We start from the raw sequence: 16,866 nt of genomic DNA on the forward strand, positions 1-16,866 counted from the left end.
TAATGCACAAAAAAAGCATGGAGTACAACTATATCTTTTATTTTCTCATATTTATTCAGTGATCCTAGGTTTTTAATAGTAGTTTAACATTGATCGGTTCATGATCTCGATAACATGATTAAATTTAGTTTCTACATAACCCATATTGTTGTATGGTGTATATCTTTTTGTATATATGAGGGGTTAGATAAACTTGACAAATTAACAAGGTCATTTTCTTTTCTTTCTCTACTCTTCACGTGTACATATATACATTACCATAAAAATAAACAAATAAGAACTAAGGGAAAGAAAGCGGGAGAGAGAGTGTGTGTGTGTGAGTGAGATAGAATGAGCAGGAAAAGTCCTTTTAATTGAACAATCAATAATTGGAAACTAAAAAAAAAGTATCCTGAAACCCTGGTATTAATTTTTATCAATGCCATTTCGTATTATTATTCTAAAAATAGACTTGTTTATACAAACACGAATAAGATAAATGAGGTCAATTTTAATAGCATTGTGGTGTGTGCTACTTATATTGACATAAATAGTATATGATGTTAGCCAGGAACAGAATGTCTGGCAGCAAAGGGACAAGAGGATCGAGCAGTAAAGAATCGAACAGAATGCAAGAACAATGAAGTCTGAGTCATTTTGAGACAATTGATGGACATTTTGCAAATTAAGCATTTACTTTATGATTGTTAGATTTTATTGACAAGTTCTGTAATTTCGAGTCAAATACATTCGATTGTCCCCACTCGTGTTCTGTTCACTACAACATCTATCATTGATTTTATTCCTAAGAATATTATTATTATTATTATAAATAAGACAGATCGAAATTGAAGTTGAATAGAGTGTAGTGCAAATCTGCAACCAACTAGTTGAGATTGTAATGATAATAATTACAACAATTATTGTTTCATAATCATTTGATCATATGATCCATTTGAATAAATAGTCAAATGTATATTTTCAGTTTTTATCTTCATTAAGAAAGTTCAATTTTTATATCATTCATTTACCAAACGCATAAGTTTATATAACTGGTATTGAAACTAGATTTTTGTGTAACACTTAAATGGAATGTGTTTAACCATTGGACCGTTATCACCATCATCTAAATGTAATTACCAGTCAGTAAAGTTTAGTTGTTGTTTTTTTATCACTACTGAATGAAACTGACTATCTCTTGTGAAATAAGTATTTCACAGATTGAAATTATAAGCAGTGATAGGTCCTGGGTTCGAATCTCGCGGGGTGCGGGATCGTGGATGCGCACTGCTGAGGAGTCCCATACTAGGACGAAACGGCTGTCCAGTGCTTCCAGGTTTTCCATGGTGGTCTAGCTTTGATTGACTCATGATTTCAATCTGTGAAATTTCTAAAATCTCCACAAACCCCTTCTGAAAATAAGTATTTGTTTCATAGTAAGATGTTTTTGCTTTTCGTATGGATGAACGGGATTTTCTACCCGTCTGATTGTGATTTTATAAGTATTCTTTTTTTGTATATGTTACCATCTTGAAATATTGAATTAGGTGAGTTAAGTACATAGTCCGCGACTATCATACGGGCTTTTCAAATCAGGCATTATTTACTGAGATTGGGATCGAGTGTAAAAAGGTAGTTAGTCAATGATATGGTACCATGATATGAAAGGCGATTGTATAAAATTTGCATGCGTCAGTGAATCGCAACTAAAGATTTCGTTCCAGTTGATAATCATAAGTAAGGCTTATTTGTAATATTGAGGAAACTCCTTTCAGGACTAAAAACGCATATCACTAAGCTTCGGAGTTTGAAACGTTATCACGGGATGTGACTGACCTTCTGTAGGACTGAGATATTAACATTTCAATTAAACACTGAATAGTAATCAATAACCTGCTTATCTACTCCTTAATTAGCTGGACGAATTTTATTGATTAAGACCATCACCACTTTTCACTTGAGATTTTAGACATCGCGTAATTCGATGACTTGAGACGTTATCGTATATATTTCAGAATTGAGGCCAGCGGAGATCCAGATGTAATTTTTTACTTAACTTCATAAAATTGAAAGAAACTCTTTTAATTAAAAGAATTAATTTTTCATTGTATTGTTATCTGAATTATATTCCCTATTGTACATTAATATTGTTCATTTATACCGTTTTTTCTTTCTAATCCACTTGTACAGATCATGGTTTGGGTACCCTGCACAATTTGTTGAAACCTACAGAGGATTTTATCGCCAAAATAAATATTATTATAAAAAATAAAAGAAACTTAGTAACTTGGTCTGAAACAGACAAAATTTGTATGGGATTGAGAAAAAAAAGTACTCTTGATGTTCAATTGATGAACACAGAAAACACAAGGTGTTAAATAAAATAAACTTTAATGACGAAAAAATGAAGTACAGTTATTCATAAGTAACGGAAATATAAATGGCGACATTAAATGTGAATATACATATACATAGATTGAATTCACAGCACAAACCAAACTGTCAATCTTTTCTCTAAATCACAACATAACAGTTACATTAATGAATAAATAATCATTTTGGGTCGGATTTTAACTATCGATTAATTTCATACGTTAAATAAAATTGATTCAGTGAAGAGCTCACTTCTCGACGAATTCATTTTCAAAGCTGTACAACAGTAAATATATATACTTCTTTTTTTCAGGGTGGTATTTGCTTATATATTGTCATTGTTATTTAGAACGGTAATTGATCAGTCTTATTGGCATATGTGCATACTGTGCCTATTGCCTCGATATTGCCTTAATTCACAAGCATTTTAAGTAAACTATTTATTTATTTGAAAAGATAAATACTGGTACAAGGAGGCACCAGATACATATGCGCCACACAAATCTCATTTGATTTGTGTGAGGGCTGTGATACTCCCCGGGTGCCCAGTAAACTAATAAACGTTTAATTGTTAATTGTTTAAATATTCATCAAAAGATAGATAAGGAAATTATTATTGGGAAAGGATGGCTCAGTATGATACGATAAAATGTTGAAATTAAGATTAAATGTAATCAGGAGGACTATAGAAACGATTATTAGTTCACCTGTTTAAAAAAATAATTTTAATACCTTTACTTATTCTACCTCACTGTCATTATGTCTAACAGAGGTTTATTATCATCCTGAAAAAAGAAGTATATATATTTGTGATTGTACATCCTTGAAAATGAATTCACCGAAAAGCAGAACTCTTCACTGAATCAATCTTTCTTGTTTAATGTTTTAATGGGTGTATCTCGTTTACTAATTTCATACAAACACTTAATATATGGATCCACTTGGATTAATTCAATCACTTACTATAATGATAAATAAATTTTGCTATTAAAGTTGGGATATTAGAAAAATATGATCATTATGATTAACAAAATATACGTATTACGTGTGTCCAATCACTGGCTACCTCAATGACCGTTGTTAGTTGGAGGAAATTCATGGGCAGACAAACCAAAACTTGACATTAATCCATCAAGTTATTGACTATTGCGGAAAAGCCGTGTAGATGAATGTAGAATCTAGTAACTAACGGTTGGAGACGTTAGTTGATATGGCTAAGAATTGGTTAAATTTGAACAGATGAACTCACTTATTTTCTTTTCTTAAATCTCGAGTTTTAAAAGATCTTTTCCTTGCCCACGAATTAATTCTTTCTTCTTAAGTTATATTGTCTATGATTAATGTATTCAACTATCACTGATGCAGTTGCTGTTCTTACTACTTTAGGATTTATCTTAGTAATTTCAGATTCCTGTGATGATATGGATATTGATGCCAGATTCTACGTCCCTTGTGACTCATTGATTGGCTAATTTAATGTTTATCCATGGATTATAACTGGAAACAATTGTGAAGAATGTCCAGTTAAACTTAAATTCTGTGTTAATTAGTTAGCGCTTATCATTAGCCTCATTCTTTATGTCAGAGATATTATCAGTGAGCGACTGACCTCCTTCAGGTCGATTTTTATATGAGCTGATCACTGAGTAGTAACCAGCATCATGTTTATCTAAACCCTTAGTATTGATTAGATTCTATCAATCAAGTTGCAGTGTGGCTACTACTGGATAAACATAACATTAGTCGCTATTCAGTTATTTCGAGTGTGACTGATGAGACGTTTCAGACAGGGATTATTAAATTAGAAGGAATATGGTTAAAACTTAAAACTTCAATAGTGAAGTAAGGCTAGGAGCAAACATAAAGGTGTCTATTATTCATAAATCAGAATAAACATGAATTCAGTGCATTTGACACTTATTATGAGGTAGTCTAGACACATTTTCCATAACCTTCGATTGGATGTTTATAGAACATGTATATATATGGCTTCAGAACCAGTTAGTCTCAACTGTTCCGATAAACATAGGAAGTCGAAAACCATGTTTATCAATAGCAAAACATATAGTTGAAATGGAGTATAGGATAAACATCAACATCAACTGACAAGAACAAATTTTTAGGTTTGTGGAAGCCTTGGCTATTGAAAAATTCAAACTTCCTTTTTGTGTACAGAAATAATTTGTCGTAACCTTGACATCTAGCCTAGGCCATTTTACAGCCTAGGATGGTGTGACGAATTTCTGTTCTTTTAATATGAACTTTTTCATTCCTTTTGTTTAAAATGACCCCTTTGTTTATTTGAATTTTATTAACTTTCATGTAAAAAGGAATTAACAAATATTTATAAAAACAGTTTGTTCGAAATGTACAACGCAAATATATCAAACTTTTCAGATCAACTCCGTTTTTTGATTGCTCTATCAAAATTTATAAAAGGGACTAATAGGTCTTCCTAGCACTAGACATATTCGTGATACACGAAGTTACTCACTGTCGAAGTGGAGATTTCATGGATGAAGTTGATATATTAGGAATTAATGTTTAAAAAACTGTAAGCCAAGTAGCTCAGTGGCGCAGATATAACTGTGTTCTTCTAAAACGTGGACAAGTCATTTTTCTGTTGGTGTAAAAACCGTCGTTACTGTTATAACCTGGTTATAACTAAGAAAATCGAAAGATGGATACACAAGCAAACTCGACGAACAGATATATCCTAAAACTCTCAAATTAATCTGTACTGATCTCCCATCAACTTTCGACTCGACACCTAAACAAGTGAGGAAACATTGGGAAGTCAAAGGGTCATCTCGTGATCCATGAGTGAGAAAGTCAGTATTTATACATTTTAGAGTATCCTTGGGAATCACTCATCTAAGATATGTTTTGTAGAGCCTGGCTTGACGGTAGGCGCGTGATTCAAAATGGTAACCGTTAAAAATTCCTTTGTCGAATGGCTTGGGTCGAATTTTCGGGAAATAATATATTTGCTTTCCTCCCATTTCACTTCATTTAAATCCTACTTGATATTTATTTAACTTTCCTTTGTTAAGCACTCCAACATGAGCCAATGCCCTGCAGAACATGGCTTCGCATAATTAATCGTCCATCCGTACCTTCCGAAATCACTACTTCATCCAGATCATCATCGTAAGTGAGTAGTAGTAGCAGTAGCAATTATTTACATTAACAATATACATACATAAAATGATAATTAAAATAGCAGTTCAAACAAACTAAGACTAACCTTTGATACTGGAACACTCATAATAAGGATTATTGCCATGAGAAATTTTTCTTTCACCAAATCATTAATTACTTGTTTACACCCCTAAAAAACATACGCAATTAAATAATTACTGGTAATATTTACATTTCTTTATAGGATGTTCTGGAGATTGTTGAATTTGAAGTTTCGCATTTTAGACCAACTATGGTCAGACAATTACTGAAAAACAGGAAGCACTGAACTCATTAACAATACATATCTACGTACATCTCCGCTAACAGGGTCGATTTCAAGACCTTTAGGACACTTTTGGACTATTAAGTTGGCATCCAGTGACATACTAATAGAAAGGAAAACCTGTCCAGTGCATTCGGGTTTTCAGTGACTGTCTAACTGAAGTCAGTCCATGATGTTAAGCTATAAGTTATGTAAATATTCCAAAACAATCGTTACACATACAAATGATAAGTAAGAATAACGAGTTGGTAAAACACAAAATTACTGGGAATATTTCAACCTTAACAAACATTCCCAACAGATCGTGTAATTTTATATCTTTAGTCATAGATTTTGATCATCGTACAGATTGTAATCTGAAAGAATTGATTAAACAGTACAACACTGATCAACCAATTATATTTAATATAGTATTTCTTGAAATTTTTCAAATTTAAAACACCGTAACAAATAATTTGTACCTACTTCACCAATAACTAAGTAAAACCTTTCAATATTTGATTATAAAAACACTTAACATAGATAAGCATACCAAAAATAAACTTGTGGTGTATGCTACTTATGTCTATCGAAATAAGTAGTATGTAACACCAACCGGGAGTGGAAAACCCGATAGCAGAAGGCTAAGAAGATTGAGTTAAAAAGAACAAAAGGTAAAATAGAAAGAAATTGTTGAATAGAAGGATCATGCAGAATGTGAAGGACAAATGATGGAAATTCCTAAATGAAGTATTTAGTGTATGATTCTAATATTTTATCAAGGAATTCTGTAATCTTGTGTTTAAATACAACCGGTTGTTCCCGCTTAAGTCTTCGTTTATTACAAACTGATCGTTAGAAGGCAATCAATCTTTTATAAAAACAGATAGTGAAATTAAAGTACATATTATATTTTAACATGATTCACAAACTTAACATAAAGTTTCTTGAGCTTTGAAATCAAAGAGCTAACTGTCCATTTAACTACAATATGTCCTCTCATCTTGACGTTTTTAGTATACTACAATAAATTATTTATTTATACTATCTGAGTTATGAATGCTTAATGACTGGGCTAAGTTTGAATGTTAATTTTCGAGTCGCTTAAAGTGGTAAAGAACAGCCATTCCGAAAAATTCTATGTATAGTCTTGTAGGCTTCTAACCTAATCAACCAACTGATGTCATGCCATATGGTCTTAAGGTAGCCCTGGAGGCTTAGTGGTTATAGTATTCGAATTTCTACCATTGGATTACAGATTTGTACCACGCTTAACCCTTCACATGGTGTGATTTGAAGTCAAGTAAATAAATTTATACTTTGTGAGTTACAACAAAGGTAGCATTGGGAATAACTGTTGAACAGTCCATTTCTTATTCGGTACACAATCCAATATCTAACAAACTCTGAAGAAAAGATAAATTCTGAAAAACAGTGAATAATCCATCCCAAAAGTGAGTTTCATGTCAGATATATGTACAAGAGGAAATCACTGTTAGTCAAAATGAGACCCAAGAGATGAAATAGCTATAAATACCCACATATTTGGCATGGAAAAAAATTCTGTAAGACATAAAGAAATAGGAGAACTCTGGAAAAATGCACATAATTGACCTATGAAAAAGTAAGACAGGTTACTTTTAATCTCTTGTCTCATAAAGAAAGATGAAGGAAGAAGAAACAGGAGGAGAAAACGTGAATCTCTACCTTCTACTACCACCATCATCACCATAATCAATTTACAAATTATATTGCCCCAAAATGTCAAAAAAGGTAGGGAAATGCACAAGGTCATTTAGTGAATAATTCACTATATATGAATCCTCTGCGTTAAGTAAAAAAGTGTAAGGCAAGTTATAAACTGATAAATGGCTTATACGTATACATCGATATATAGTTTCTGACAGATATATAACAAATGTGTGCATACTAGTTTATCAACCATGGAGCAAGGTATATAAGTTATTGATTAAGATATATTCTTGGATGTGTTTGAAGCATTTGTTAATGTGGTTAACACGTATAATAGCTGAAACAGAACCTGTAACCCTCAGTCAGTAACAGATAACATAGCATCTAACATGAATATGAGTCACGTCACGACCCCATAGCTCATCACATCAGTATAGAGAGTAATGGAATAATAGAGATGGAAAATAGGGGTAGACAAGTAATACTAACTGAAGTAGAAAGCTAAACACGATGAATGTAGCCTTGGGAAGATAAACGGAATAAAAGAATGGGGGATGGATGAAATTAAGCACAAAAGCAGGAAGAAGTAGGCTATCTGGTTGGGGCCAGAGCGATAACTATGACCAATGGTTGGAAATATTGGGCGACACAGCTCATAACAGTGCAATAACTCAGAATCATTTACTCTTTATCCCCCAATATATGCTGGTTTTCAAATTTATTATACACCTCTTATTCTGAAGATTTATTCAACCTTCTCGAATAGAATTCCCTTCGCATATTTTACTACTATCACTAGTCCCACCACTAGTTCGGCATTCACCTTGATAGTTCCACTTAGCTGAGCTGATGTGACGTACCAGCGTGAACCGATGCACATATGCCAGGTTCTACGATGTTTATGGCTGAGTGACCGATTCCTCCACTAGTAGGTTAGTGTTTAGAAAACCAGCTTTTCAGCCAGTGGCCTTCCGGTTTAAACCCCACTGCATTTATTTATGTCTTGGTAGCTAGGCGAGTGGTAGAATCACTAACCCTTACACAACCAGCATGGCTAAGTCAGTCACCCATGGTTCTTGCTCCTTCCATCCTTGTCTGGTTAGTTCAACGCCGATGAAATCTGAAATAAAATTCTCATAATGAGATATTTAACACATTCTTGGGAAGATATCTGTTAGGGGACCTTATCGATTTGAGGGTACTGTTAATAGCCACCCTCATCAAATCATACTAACGAAACAGGTGACTTCGAAGCATGTCACATGTTGATAGTAGTGACTCATTCACCACCAACGTACACCCGAGCACACATGTACTTCAGTCCAAGTCGCCATATTACGTTAACATAATTAAAAGAGACGAATACCAAAATACGTCAAAATAATATAGCATAAATGACGTCGAGAAAGATTGGAAATTGAGATTATTCGAAAAAAGAAAGCAGAAAATTATGTCTGAAGAAATACCGAAACTCACAAAAAGAGTGCATATGTACCAATGTGACTGATCGTGACCCAGATCACACAGTCCTTAACCATTGATCGCATTTATTAAGCGAGCCCTAACCACGTAATTTGTAGCTATCTACTCAGCTCAAACCAACAGTCTATGAACCCATCGACTGATTCAATATCTTCTTTAGTCCGACCCTAACTTTTTCTAGCTCACTCCTGCACAAGCCAACATCACCCGTTGATGTAAACGTTATTTTGGTATACTTAACACATATTCTAACTACCTCAACTGATGAATAACGACAACTTCATCAACACTGTGAATAAAACTTGAGTTTTCACATCTGCGATTGGTGACATAATGCCGATTCACCAGTCTTCATTTCCCAATTTCCTTCAGGGTTTTGCACTACGCGTCCTGTGTTTAACTTAACTAATACGAATACCACTATTAATAATTTTCCTGTTTGTGCTTCGTTAACTTCGTTTTGTTATTGATAATTCGAGTGTGCCAACTTGAATCAATTCATATTTGTCCTACATATTGTAATGATTAAGACTAATCAAGAACTCTGAAACTATTTCGCAATCGAGTTTTGTAGTAGCATAAAGCTAATATTATCCGATACAAGTTTAGAATACCTTATCAAGGGCATTTCTGACGTTATTAGTAGGTTTAAGATGTCAACCTAAAGAATGTACTGTAGAATAACAAAATTAGTCCTCATCAACGTAGAGCCTGAGACAGGTGTATGTCTCTCCAAGTCTATGTACCACAGTAACACAATGAGATAAATAACAGAGTCAAAAAAATCTTTATAAAAATGGCAATGAAAAAAACTGAGTATTGGTAGTATAATACGGAAAGATAGAGTGGAAGGTTATGTATGAAGGAGTGCTAGAATTCAATATCGAGAAGATAAAAAGTGCAAGCACCTGCACCATAGTAAATATTTTAAATCATATTGGCCAACGTTACGCTGTACAGTTAAGCTTCGGTGGTGATCGGCAACCTATATTCCACGAGAGATAACAGACGTAGGTAAGGGATGCTGAAATCAAGCTTTCTTTTCCCATATACAGACATATTAGCCAGTATTGCACATTGGACGTAAGTGATGGTTAGGGTTGAGTACCATATGTCCTAACCGCTTCAACGACCCAATCGACAGACATGCTTTTTTTATCTAATCCCCTGAATGTAACCGGTTAACTAGAAGTAAATAATTCAGTTTTTTTCGTTTTCTAACTGCCTTGGTTATTTACTTTCAATCGACTGAGTGTTGTAGTCGAAGAAGTAGTATTACGAACTGTCGTTAATCATAATTATTATAATAGAAACAAGTAACTACCTATTATATAGTTCTAATCAATTAGAAAAGTCGGAAGCGAGGAACCGTTGGCTTATCCACTGACTGTTCACACTCTTAGCATAAAGAGATAGATAGGTTACATATTTGTCTAAATTATTTGTTAGAATTGAAATAATAACATTAAGTGTTGGTATATTAAAACTGTAATTAGAAAATCAGTCATAAAAAACAACAAGCAGTGGTACGTAGTGGTTTGAATTGTTAGATTTTCCAAGACGAGTGAAGTGATTAGCAAGCTCAACCACTTCATTTTCTATGGTCAAACTAAGGTATTGACACAATAGAATATCGGTGAAAATTTTATTTGATGAAAACCAACCATTTTAACAAAACGGATAAGCAATCACAATTCATTTTGGAGAGAAATTATACTTATCACCTACTATAGTGTACGAGGCAGATTTGTCTGGACAATTTCGATGCTTCGGAATACAACATGATAATGGGACAGTTAGTCCTGGATAATCATTCATTCCGTTGATACCACAACAATGAAGCTGTAGAAGCAAAAGAACAGAATAAATGAAAAAATGTCAATGAAAACAACTGCGACTGTCTTATTTTCCAATAAAATTACGAATGAACTGAGTTTTATAATCACCTTTATAAGTGATTGATCATTTAGTAGTGAACAATGTCATGTTTGTCCGGAGAATTTTTTAACGCTGATTGAATTCTATCAGGTAGTCGGCAATAAACCCTGCACTAAAGTTTCATTTCAGCTAGCACTCCTTAATAAAGCGTACCTGTAATCTTCAGGGAACTGACGCTTCCAATGTGATTCGAACCCGTGTGACCAGACTAACGAACAGTTATGTGACAGTATTCGTTACGGAATGTCTAAAATATCGAAAAAATTATGAACCTGACCTGGCTCAACTTTAATCTTTTATCATAAATTTAATTCCGAATTCTGCGTCTCCATCACTCATTTAAACCTTTTAGTATAATATTTAACTAGAGTGATAAGAACAAAAGTTTAAAAAGTTTTCTTTATGATCCAAGAAATACAAATATTTTGAGTGGCTTGTACAATCTTACTAGTGTTAGCTAGTGAGCGAGTGAAGGTCACCAGTTTTGTTACACAGTTGTAACGTCAGGCAGGGAAATATATACCCTGCCATATAAACAGTTGCATAGTATTAGTTTAGTGATTAGATTCTATGACATGTTGGTATTTGCGGATCCTGTAATGTGCATCGGTTATCATTAAGTGTACCACTTTTCTTCTACTTTGCTCAGCTATTCTCCATCCCAATGGGCAGTTGATCAGTCAGTAACAACGTAGAACTTCGTACGTACGTACATCAGTTCGAGTTGCCACACCACATTAGCACAGAGATGCAGTTGTCGATTCAAATCCCATAGTGGTAGAGGTTGTAAGAGTATAAGCACTAATCGGAAATATTAGAGTTTGAAGATGTTATTCAAAGAGTATAATCCAGTGAAGAAAAAAGGAACACGAAGAATTCAGATTAGAATTTGGGAGAACACAAAGAGTGGATGCACCTGTGTCATTGCAAACGATTTTGAGCCATGTCATTCAGGGTCTCTAACCATTGGTTGCTATCATCTCGCGGTCCCCAACCAGGTAGTCTACACCCACCAACATGGCTCAGTCTACTTGTCAATGACTTCATGGACTTGTGCCATGGTGGGCAGTTGATTGGAAGTCTGTATCTTACACTTGTTAGTAGGACATGCTGACGAAGACATTCGTGGAGAAAACACAGTTGTTCTAGGGTGGAAGTCTACCTTTTGGCGAAATTGTCCCATTTTCGAACAACGAGAAGCGTACTACGCTCATATGATTTTGAGATGGTGGAGATATGTAACTCAGGTGGATGATTTTGATACTTTTGTTTTGTGAACTGGATGGTTTGGTCGTGGAGCTTTCATCGTTCGTCTGAACGACATCATCAGCACAAACTTCAGGTAGAAGCTCCACGACCAAACTATCCAGCTCACAGAAAACCTCATCAAAAATGATTAAATTACTCGACTTTTAACTGGTGCGTTACAAGGCCGAAACTTGCACAACCTTATTTGCACCGCATAGTCCAGAAGTATCATCAACTCCCACACTTGCGAATATGGCCAAAGTCGACTACACGACCCGTTACTTGGTTGTTGAGTCGAACTGATAATATCACGACTCAACTGTGTTTCAAACTAAGAACAAAATTTTCAATGACATGAAAAATCTTTGTTTCACATTTTCCAGTTTTTAGTAAATCTTGATTTTACAGTTGTTTCAAAACACAACCTTCTGATGAATTGATATGCCCTAAATTAATCCTATGAGATTGCTGACAAAAAATAGATTGACGAAAGATAATATTCTAGACAAAATTTCAGTGGCCATATCCACTGAAAAAACATCAGAGAATTTAAATATTAAGGTATTTACATCAAAATTATATTGTATCGTCATTTTCGCTTCATTCGTCATAGATTAAAATTTAATTTGATAGCATATAACATCAAAATATAGAATAAATTTCAATCCTTTTGGTTATTAAACAATGGTGAATATGAAGAAAACGTACGCTTTTTTGTATCCAATCACGGTAAGAATCACTTTTGTCAAAGTTTTTATCAACTGATTCATTTTTAAATCGCATTATAATATTTTCTAAAGCCTGAATAATTCTTCTTTCCGTCTAGTATAGGTTAAGTAGTTACAATTTACTCACTTCAACTTTAAATACTAAACACAGGGCTGCTGTAGCTATTTCAACTCCGAACATAATAGTTAAACAAATAGAGTATGTTCCAAGTAGGCAGCGAGATTCATGATATGCTCCACAACATCCAAAAACAGCCACAACAATCGTTAACAAGCCTAGGCCGATAAGAGCATATAATAAGTTCTGCATTTTATCGGCATGTCCAGAACGAGATACTGCACTTTGAATTAATGAATCCACATAACAATATACGGCAAAACATAGTATTGCGGCACCAATTAACTATTAATAGTGAGAATATATTGGTAAATATGAAAATAATTAATCCATATGCAATCGAGAAAACTTAAACGATGACTGATTTTGACAGACTAAATAGATCGGTTTAATAATAAATAGGTTTGGTCCACTAAATGACTGAAATAACCGTAAGTTTTGAATAATTTATTAGCTTGTTAGCCGTCAAAACATTTCAAAATAACACATGTGGGAATTAACAAGAACTGTAAAAGCTAAATTTAAGTACTTTGATTTCAAAACAGAACGGAGGGTCGTAACACCGACCTCTAATTTCTATAATAAAATTTATCTTAAACAACCAAAGACGGCACAAATATGTACTGGCTTAAGTTATCACCTTAAAGTGGGACAGAAAAAAAGAGGACAAGAAAAACGATCATACCAATTTGATTAAAAAGTTGAATGAAAAAATTTGTGGTCGAAGAATGGGGTGAAAAAACATGTCCAGCTAATACACTTTTATAAACAACTCCGTTCAGCAGCGAATGACTTTATGGTTTCATTGTGAAATCCCTTCTTTTATTTACTTATCCTATCAAACTTACTGGGCAATGAGTTCGGTTACTTTTTTGAGAGAAACGTTTATTTGATTTTCCTTATTTAGGTGTCTAATTGATTAAACATTAGCTACATGAAAGGATAAGTGATTCAGTTAGTCAGTAAGGATGACATTTTGTTATCTTGCTTGGTCTCTGTACTCTTATAACATAAATACAACAAATAACACAACATTGTTCGAATGCATACTTCTCTTTTCGTGTACAAGCGTATATCACCGAAGCCACAAATAAAATAAGTATATATTTTCAGTCAAACAAAATGACTAAGTGTGAAATTTCGAGTATTGCAGGAACTTGGGAATTAAAAACAAGGAGCAAAATTTTATGGGATGATTTTTGAGACCCTGTACACTCAGCTTAAAATTATAAATATAATATTAAAGATTCTTCGTCACTATGTTAAGAAACGTTTAACACAGTTAATCACAGGCACAGACATATTTTTGGATAAAATTTTGAGATTATTTATTTACTTAAGTACCTACGGGGATAAATTTCTGCCAAACTCATTGCAAATCGGTTTTCTCTTCTATATCGTCAATTTGTGGACTTTTGAGTCAAACAACGACTCGTCTCCCTAGGGAATTGAAACCAGATAAGATCGAAAAATCAGTGTCACAACACTCAACAGGAACTCTGTCTGTATATATATCTTATAAATGTCACCGACTAGGTTCTCTGCTTGTTTAAAAGGTATACTATTTGGGTGTAAGCTTGGATAAGTTAAAATGAGTAATCAACCTCAAATTTCAAGAATGCATTGGGAAGCAGTTTGCTATTTCAAAAGTATGTGAAAGAATAAGAGCAAAGACTTCCCGTAATATTTATTCGTAAATTAACTCACATATAAACCTTTTTATCAGTGCATAATACGACCTCCAAGACACTTTACACAAGAGTATAATGTTATAAAAAGAGAAAACAAGATGGCAGAAAATGAGTAACAATATAGTGACTTTTCTCAGTCCATTGAAACTAGTGATGAGGTTGAAATGTGCACCGATCTCAAGTCGTTAGTTAATTATTTATTTCCTGCTATAATAATGTGGGCATTGTACGTAATTTATGGGCAATCAATGGGAATCAATTAATTGATTTTAACGGTTGGATTCATGAGTCAATCTAAACTAGACCGCCATAGAAAATATGGAAGCACTGGACGGCTGTTTCGTCCTAGTATGGAGTCGTGGATGAGAACTGCTGAGGAACCCCATACTAGGACTGCATAGTTATTCAGTGCTCCCAGGTTCCTAAAGGTGGTCTAGCTTAGATTGGCTTATGAATTCAACTGTTGAAATTAAAATTTCCAGATATCCCTATTCTGATAATGATTAATTTTACCCAGAATCTTGAAAAAGCAAGTTATTAAATTTCATATGAAACCTGAGACAATTTTTCCATTCTTGTTTTATTCCTTTGTCGTGAAACGTATTAGGAAGTGTAGATTTATGTAGTAGGCCTCAAATTAAGCCTATATGTGATGGGTAATGTCATTCAGTAACCCTGACTGAAGCAGAACTAGAGGTTCCCGCTCGACAAACTACGTGGTACAGTGACTAACTCTAAAACCAAACACAAATCAGCTAAAATTACGGATACAACTAACAACAATTCTTAAATATGTCTAACAATTTGCCACGACACACTATAACCTCAGATGTTAATCAGAACTCGATACCCGTAAAACAAGTATTGGTACCAGAATGCTTGGGCTGGTTTATGCTAAAAACTAGAAATACTATGTTTTTAATAATTGCTAAATTCTAAAGTATACATTATTTCCGTCTAGATAAAACTACTATTGAGTGAGTGGATATGATTCTCGCGTCCAGACAATGGAACAATTACATCTGGTCTTTGCACCAACCTCTCTGTTCGTCTACAATCCCCTATAAACGTACAAATAAGGAAGGTTTATGTAAATTCACCATTTGTTTGACCGATCAATTACACTACACAGACGAAGATGATCGAGGTTAAAAACAGTAGAAACTTCCCCAAAGTATGTTATTTCTTGAACGTACGTGTTCCGAATATGTGACGAAAGATATATCATAACTTGGAATATTTATTCATGCCCAAAGAATGAAAAATAAGTCTTTAGTTATATTTCAGTCAACTAGATGAACACAGTAATACTAGGAAACTAATCTTACGGTTCTGGAGAAGAAAGCACATCGAAAATATGTTCAGTACTTAGTCACATGAACATGGATTACGGAGACTTACGAGAAATATTACATTAAACGTTATTAATGAAACGACGAGAAACGTAGTCCATCCTCTACCCATCTTCCCGCCGCTAAAGGTCGTGGAAGCGAAACGTTATAGGTTATCTGATTGTTCAGAAAAAGTAAATAACCCAACTGTGAATTTGGACGTTAGGTACTTATGACGTCTAAGATTATTTTGTTTTATTTATTTATCTTCATATAGTCTGATCATATGTCATTCCCAGGCATTAGTAATCATAGTTTTAGTTGTTGATTTCTATGTCATTTCCAAGAGCAATGTGTCAGCTTGAGCCAGAACTAACATCTTCAAAGCAAAATGGGAGAAATTCCATACCCTTTTCACTCAGGGGATTGGACATTAGAACCAGAATTCTTCTCTGAAAATGGTTGGGAATTCGCAAATATAAGTTACCACATTAAACGCACTTCGGAAAAAAACTACGTAAATGAGAAAATTTACATCATGGTTCAATAAAAAATGTTCGTGTTCTTTACTTTGAGAGAAAGGGAAAATGAAGAGGATTAAAGTTCTCAAGCTTAATTCTCACTAAGGTTTTGTATACTGTGGTGAACATGGTAGTACCTAATTTGGTGAGTGTTTGTCTTATAGCCAATAGGGTTCTAAACCCCTTAGCTCCAACCTCGAGGCAGTGCGCCGTGGTCTTAAGATCATGACTCACTGCTACCCCAAGATCCTTGTGAGACTGGACCACGGGTACAAGAATTTATCTTTGTATCTTCAAAGTACATGTAGATACAATTTGCC

General features: G+C 34.1%; 1 protein-coding gene across 1 annotated transcript; it reads right to left on the reverse strand.

Annotated features, from left to right (window-relative positions):
* Nucleotides 1–1,273: 1,273 nt before the first annotated feature.
* CD81 (cd81 antigen) lies at nucleotides 1,274–15,086 on the reverse strand. The gene is made up of 4 exons (XM_051213942.1): nucleotides 13,013–15,086; nucleotides 10,700–10,813; nucleotides 5,600–5,683; nucleotides 1,274–2,205 (listed from the first exon to the last, which is right to left on the reverse strand). The coding sequence occupies exons 1-4, from the start codon at nucleotides 13,193–13,195 to the stop codon at nucleotides 2,131–2,133; spliced, it is 456 nt and encodes a 151-aa protein (XP_051069962.1). The 5' UTR covers nucleotides 13,196–15,086; the 3' UTR covers nucleotides 1,274–2,130.
* Nucleotides 15,087–16,866: the final 1,780 nt, after the last annotated feature.

Source organism: Schistosoma haematobium, chromosome 3 (assembly GCF_000699445.3).
Source record: "Schistosoma haematobium chromosome 3, whole genome shotgun sequence".
NCBI classification, from domain to species: domain Eukaryota; kingdom Metazoa; phylum Platyhelminthes; class Trematoda; order Strigeidida; family Schistosomatidae; genus Schistosoma; species Schistosoma haematobium.

What these genes read in the sequence shown, in the direction of transcription:
- CD81 (XM_051213942.1), bottom strand. Translation starts at nt 13,195, where the DNA reads ATGCAGAACTTATTATATGCTCTTATCGGCCTAGGCTTGTTAACGATT. An exon ending in GTTTAGTATTTAAAGTTGAA is followed by an intron (nt 10,814 to 13,012) that starts GTGAGTAAATTG and finishes TTGCTTCTACAG; the next exon opens with CTTCATTGTTGTGGTATCAA. An exon ending in TGAGTGTTCCAGTATCAAAG is followed by an intron (nt 2,206 to 5,599) that starts GTTAGTCTTAGT and finishes AATCCTCTGTAG; the next exon opens with GTTTCAACAAATTGTGCAGG.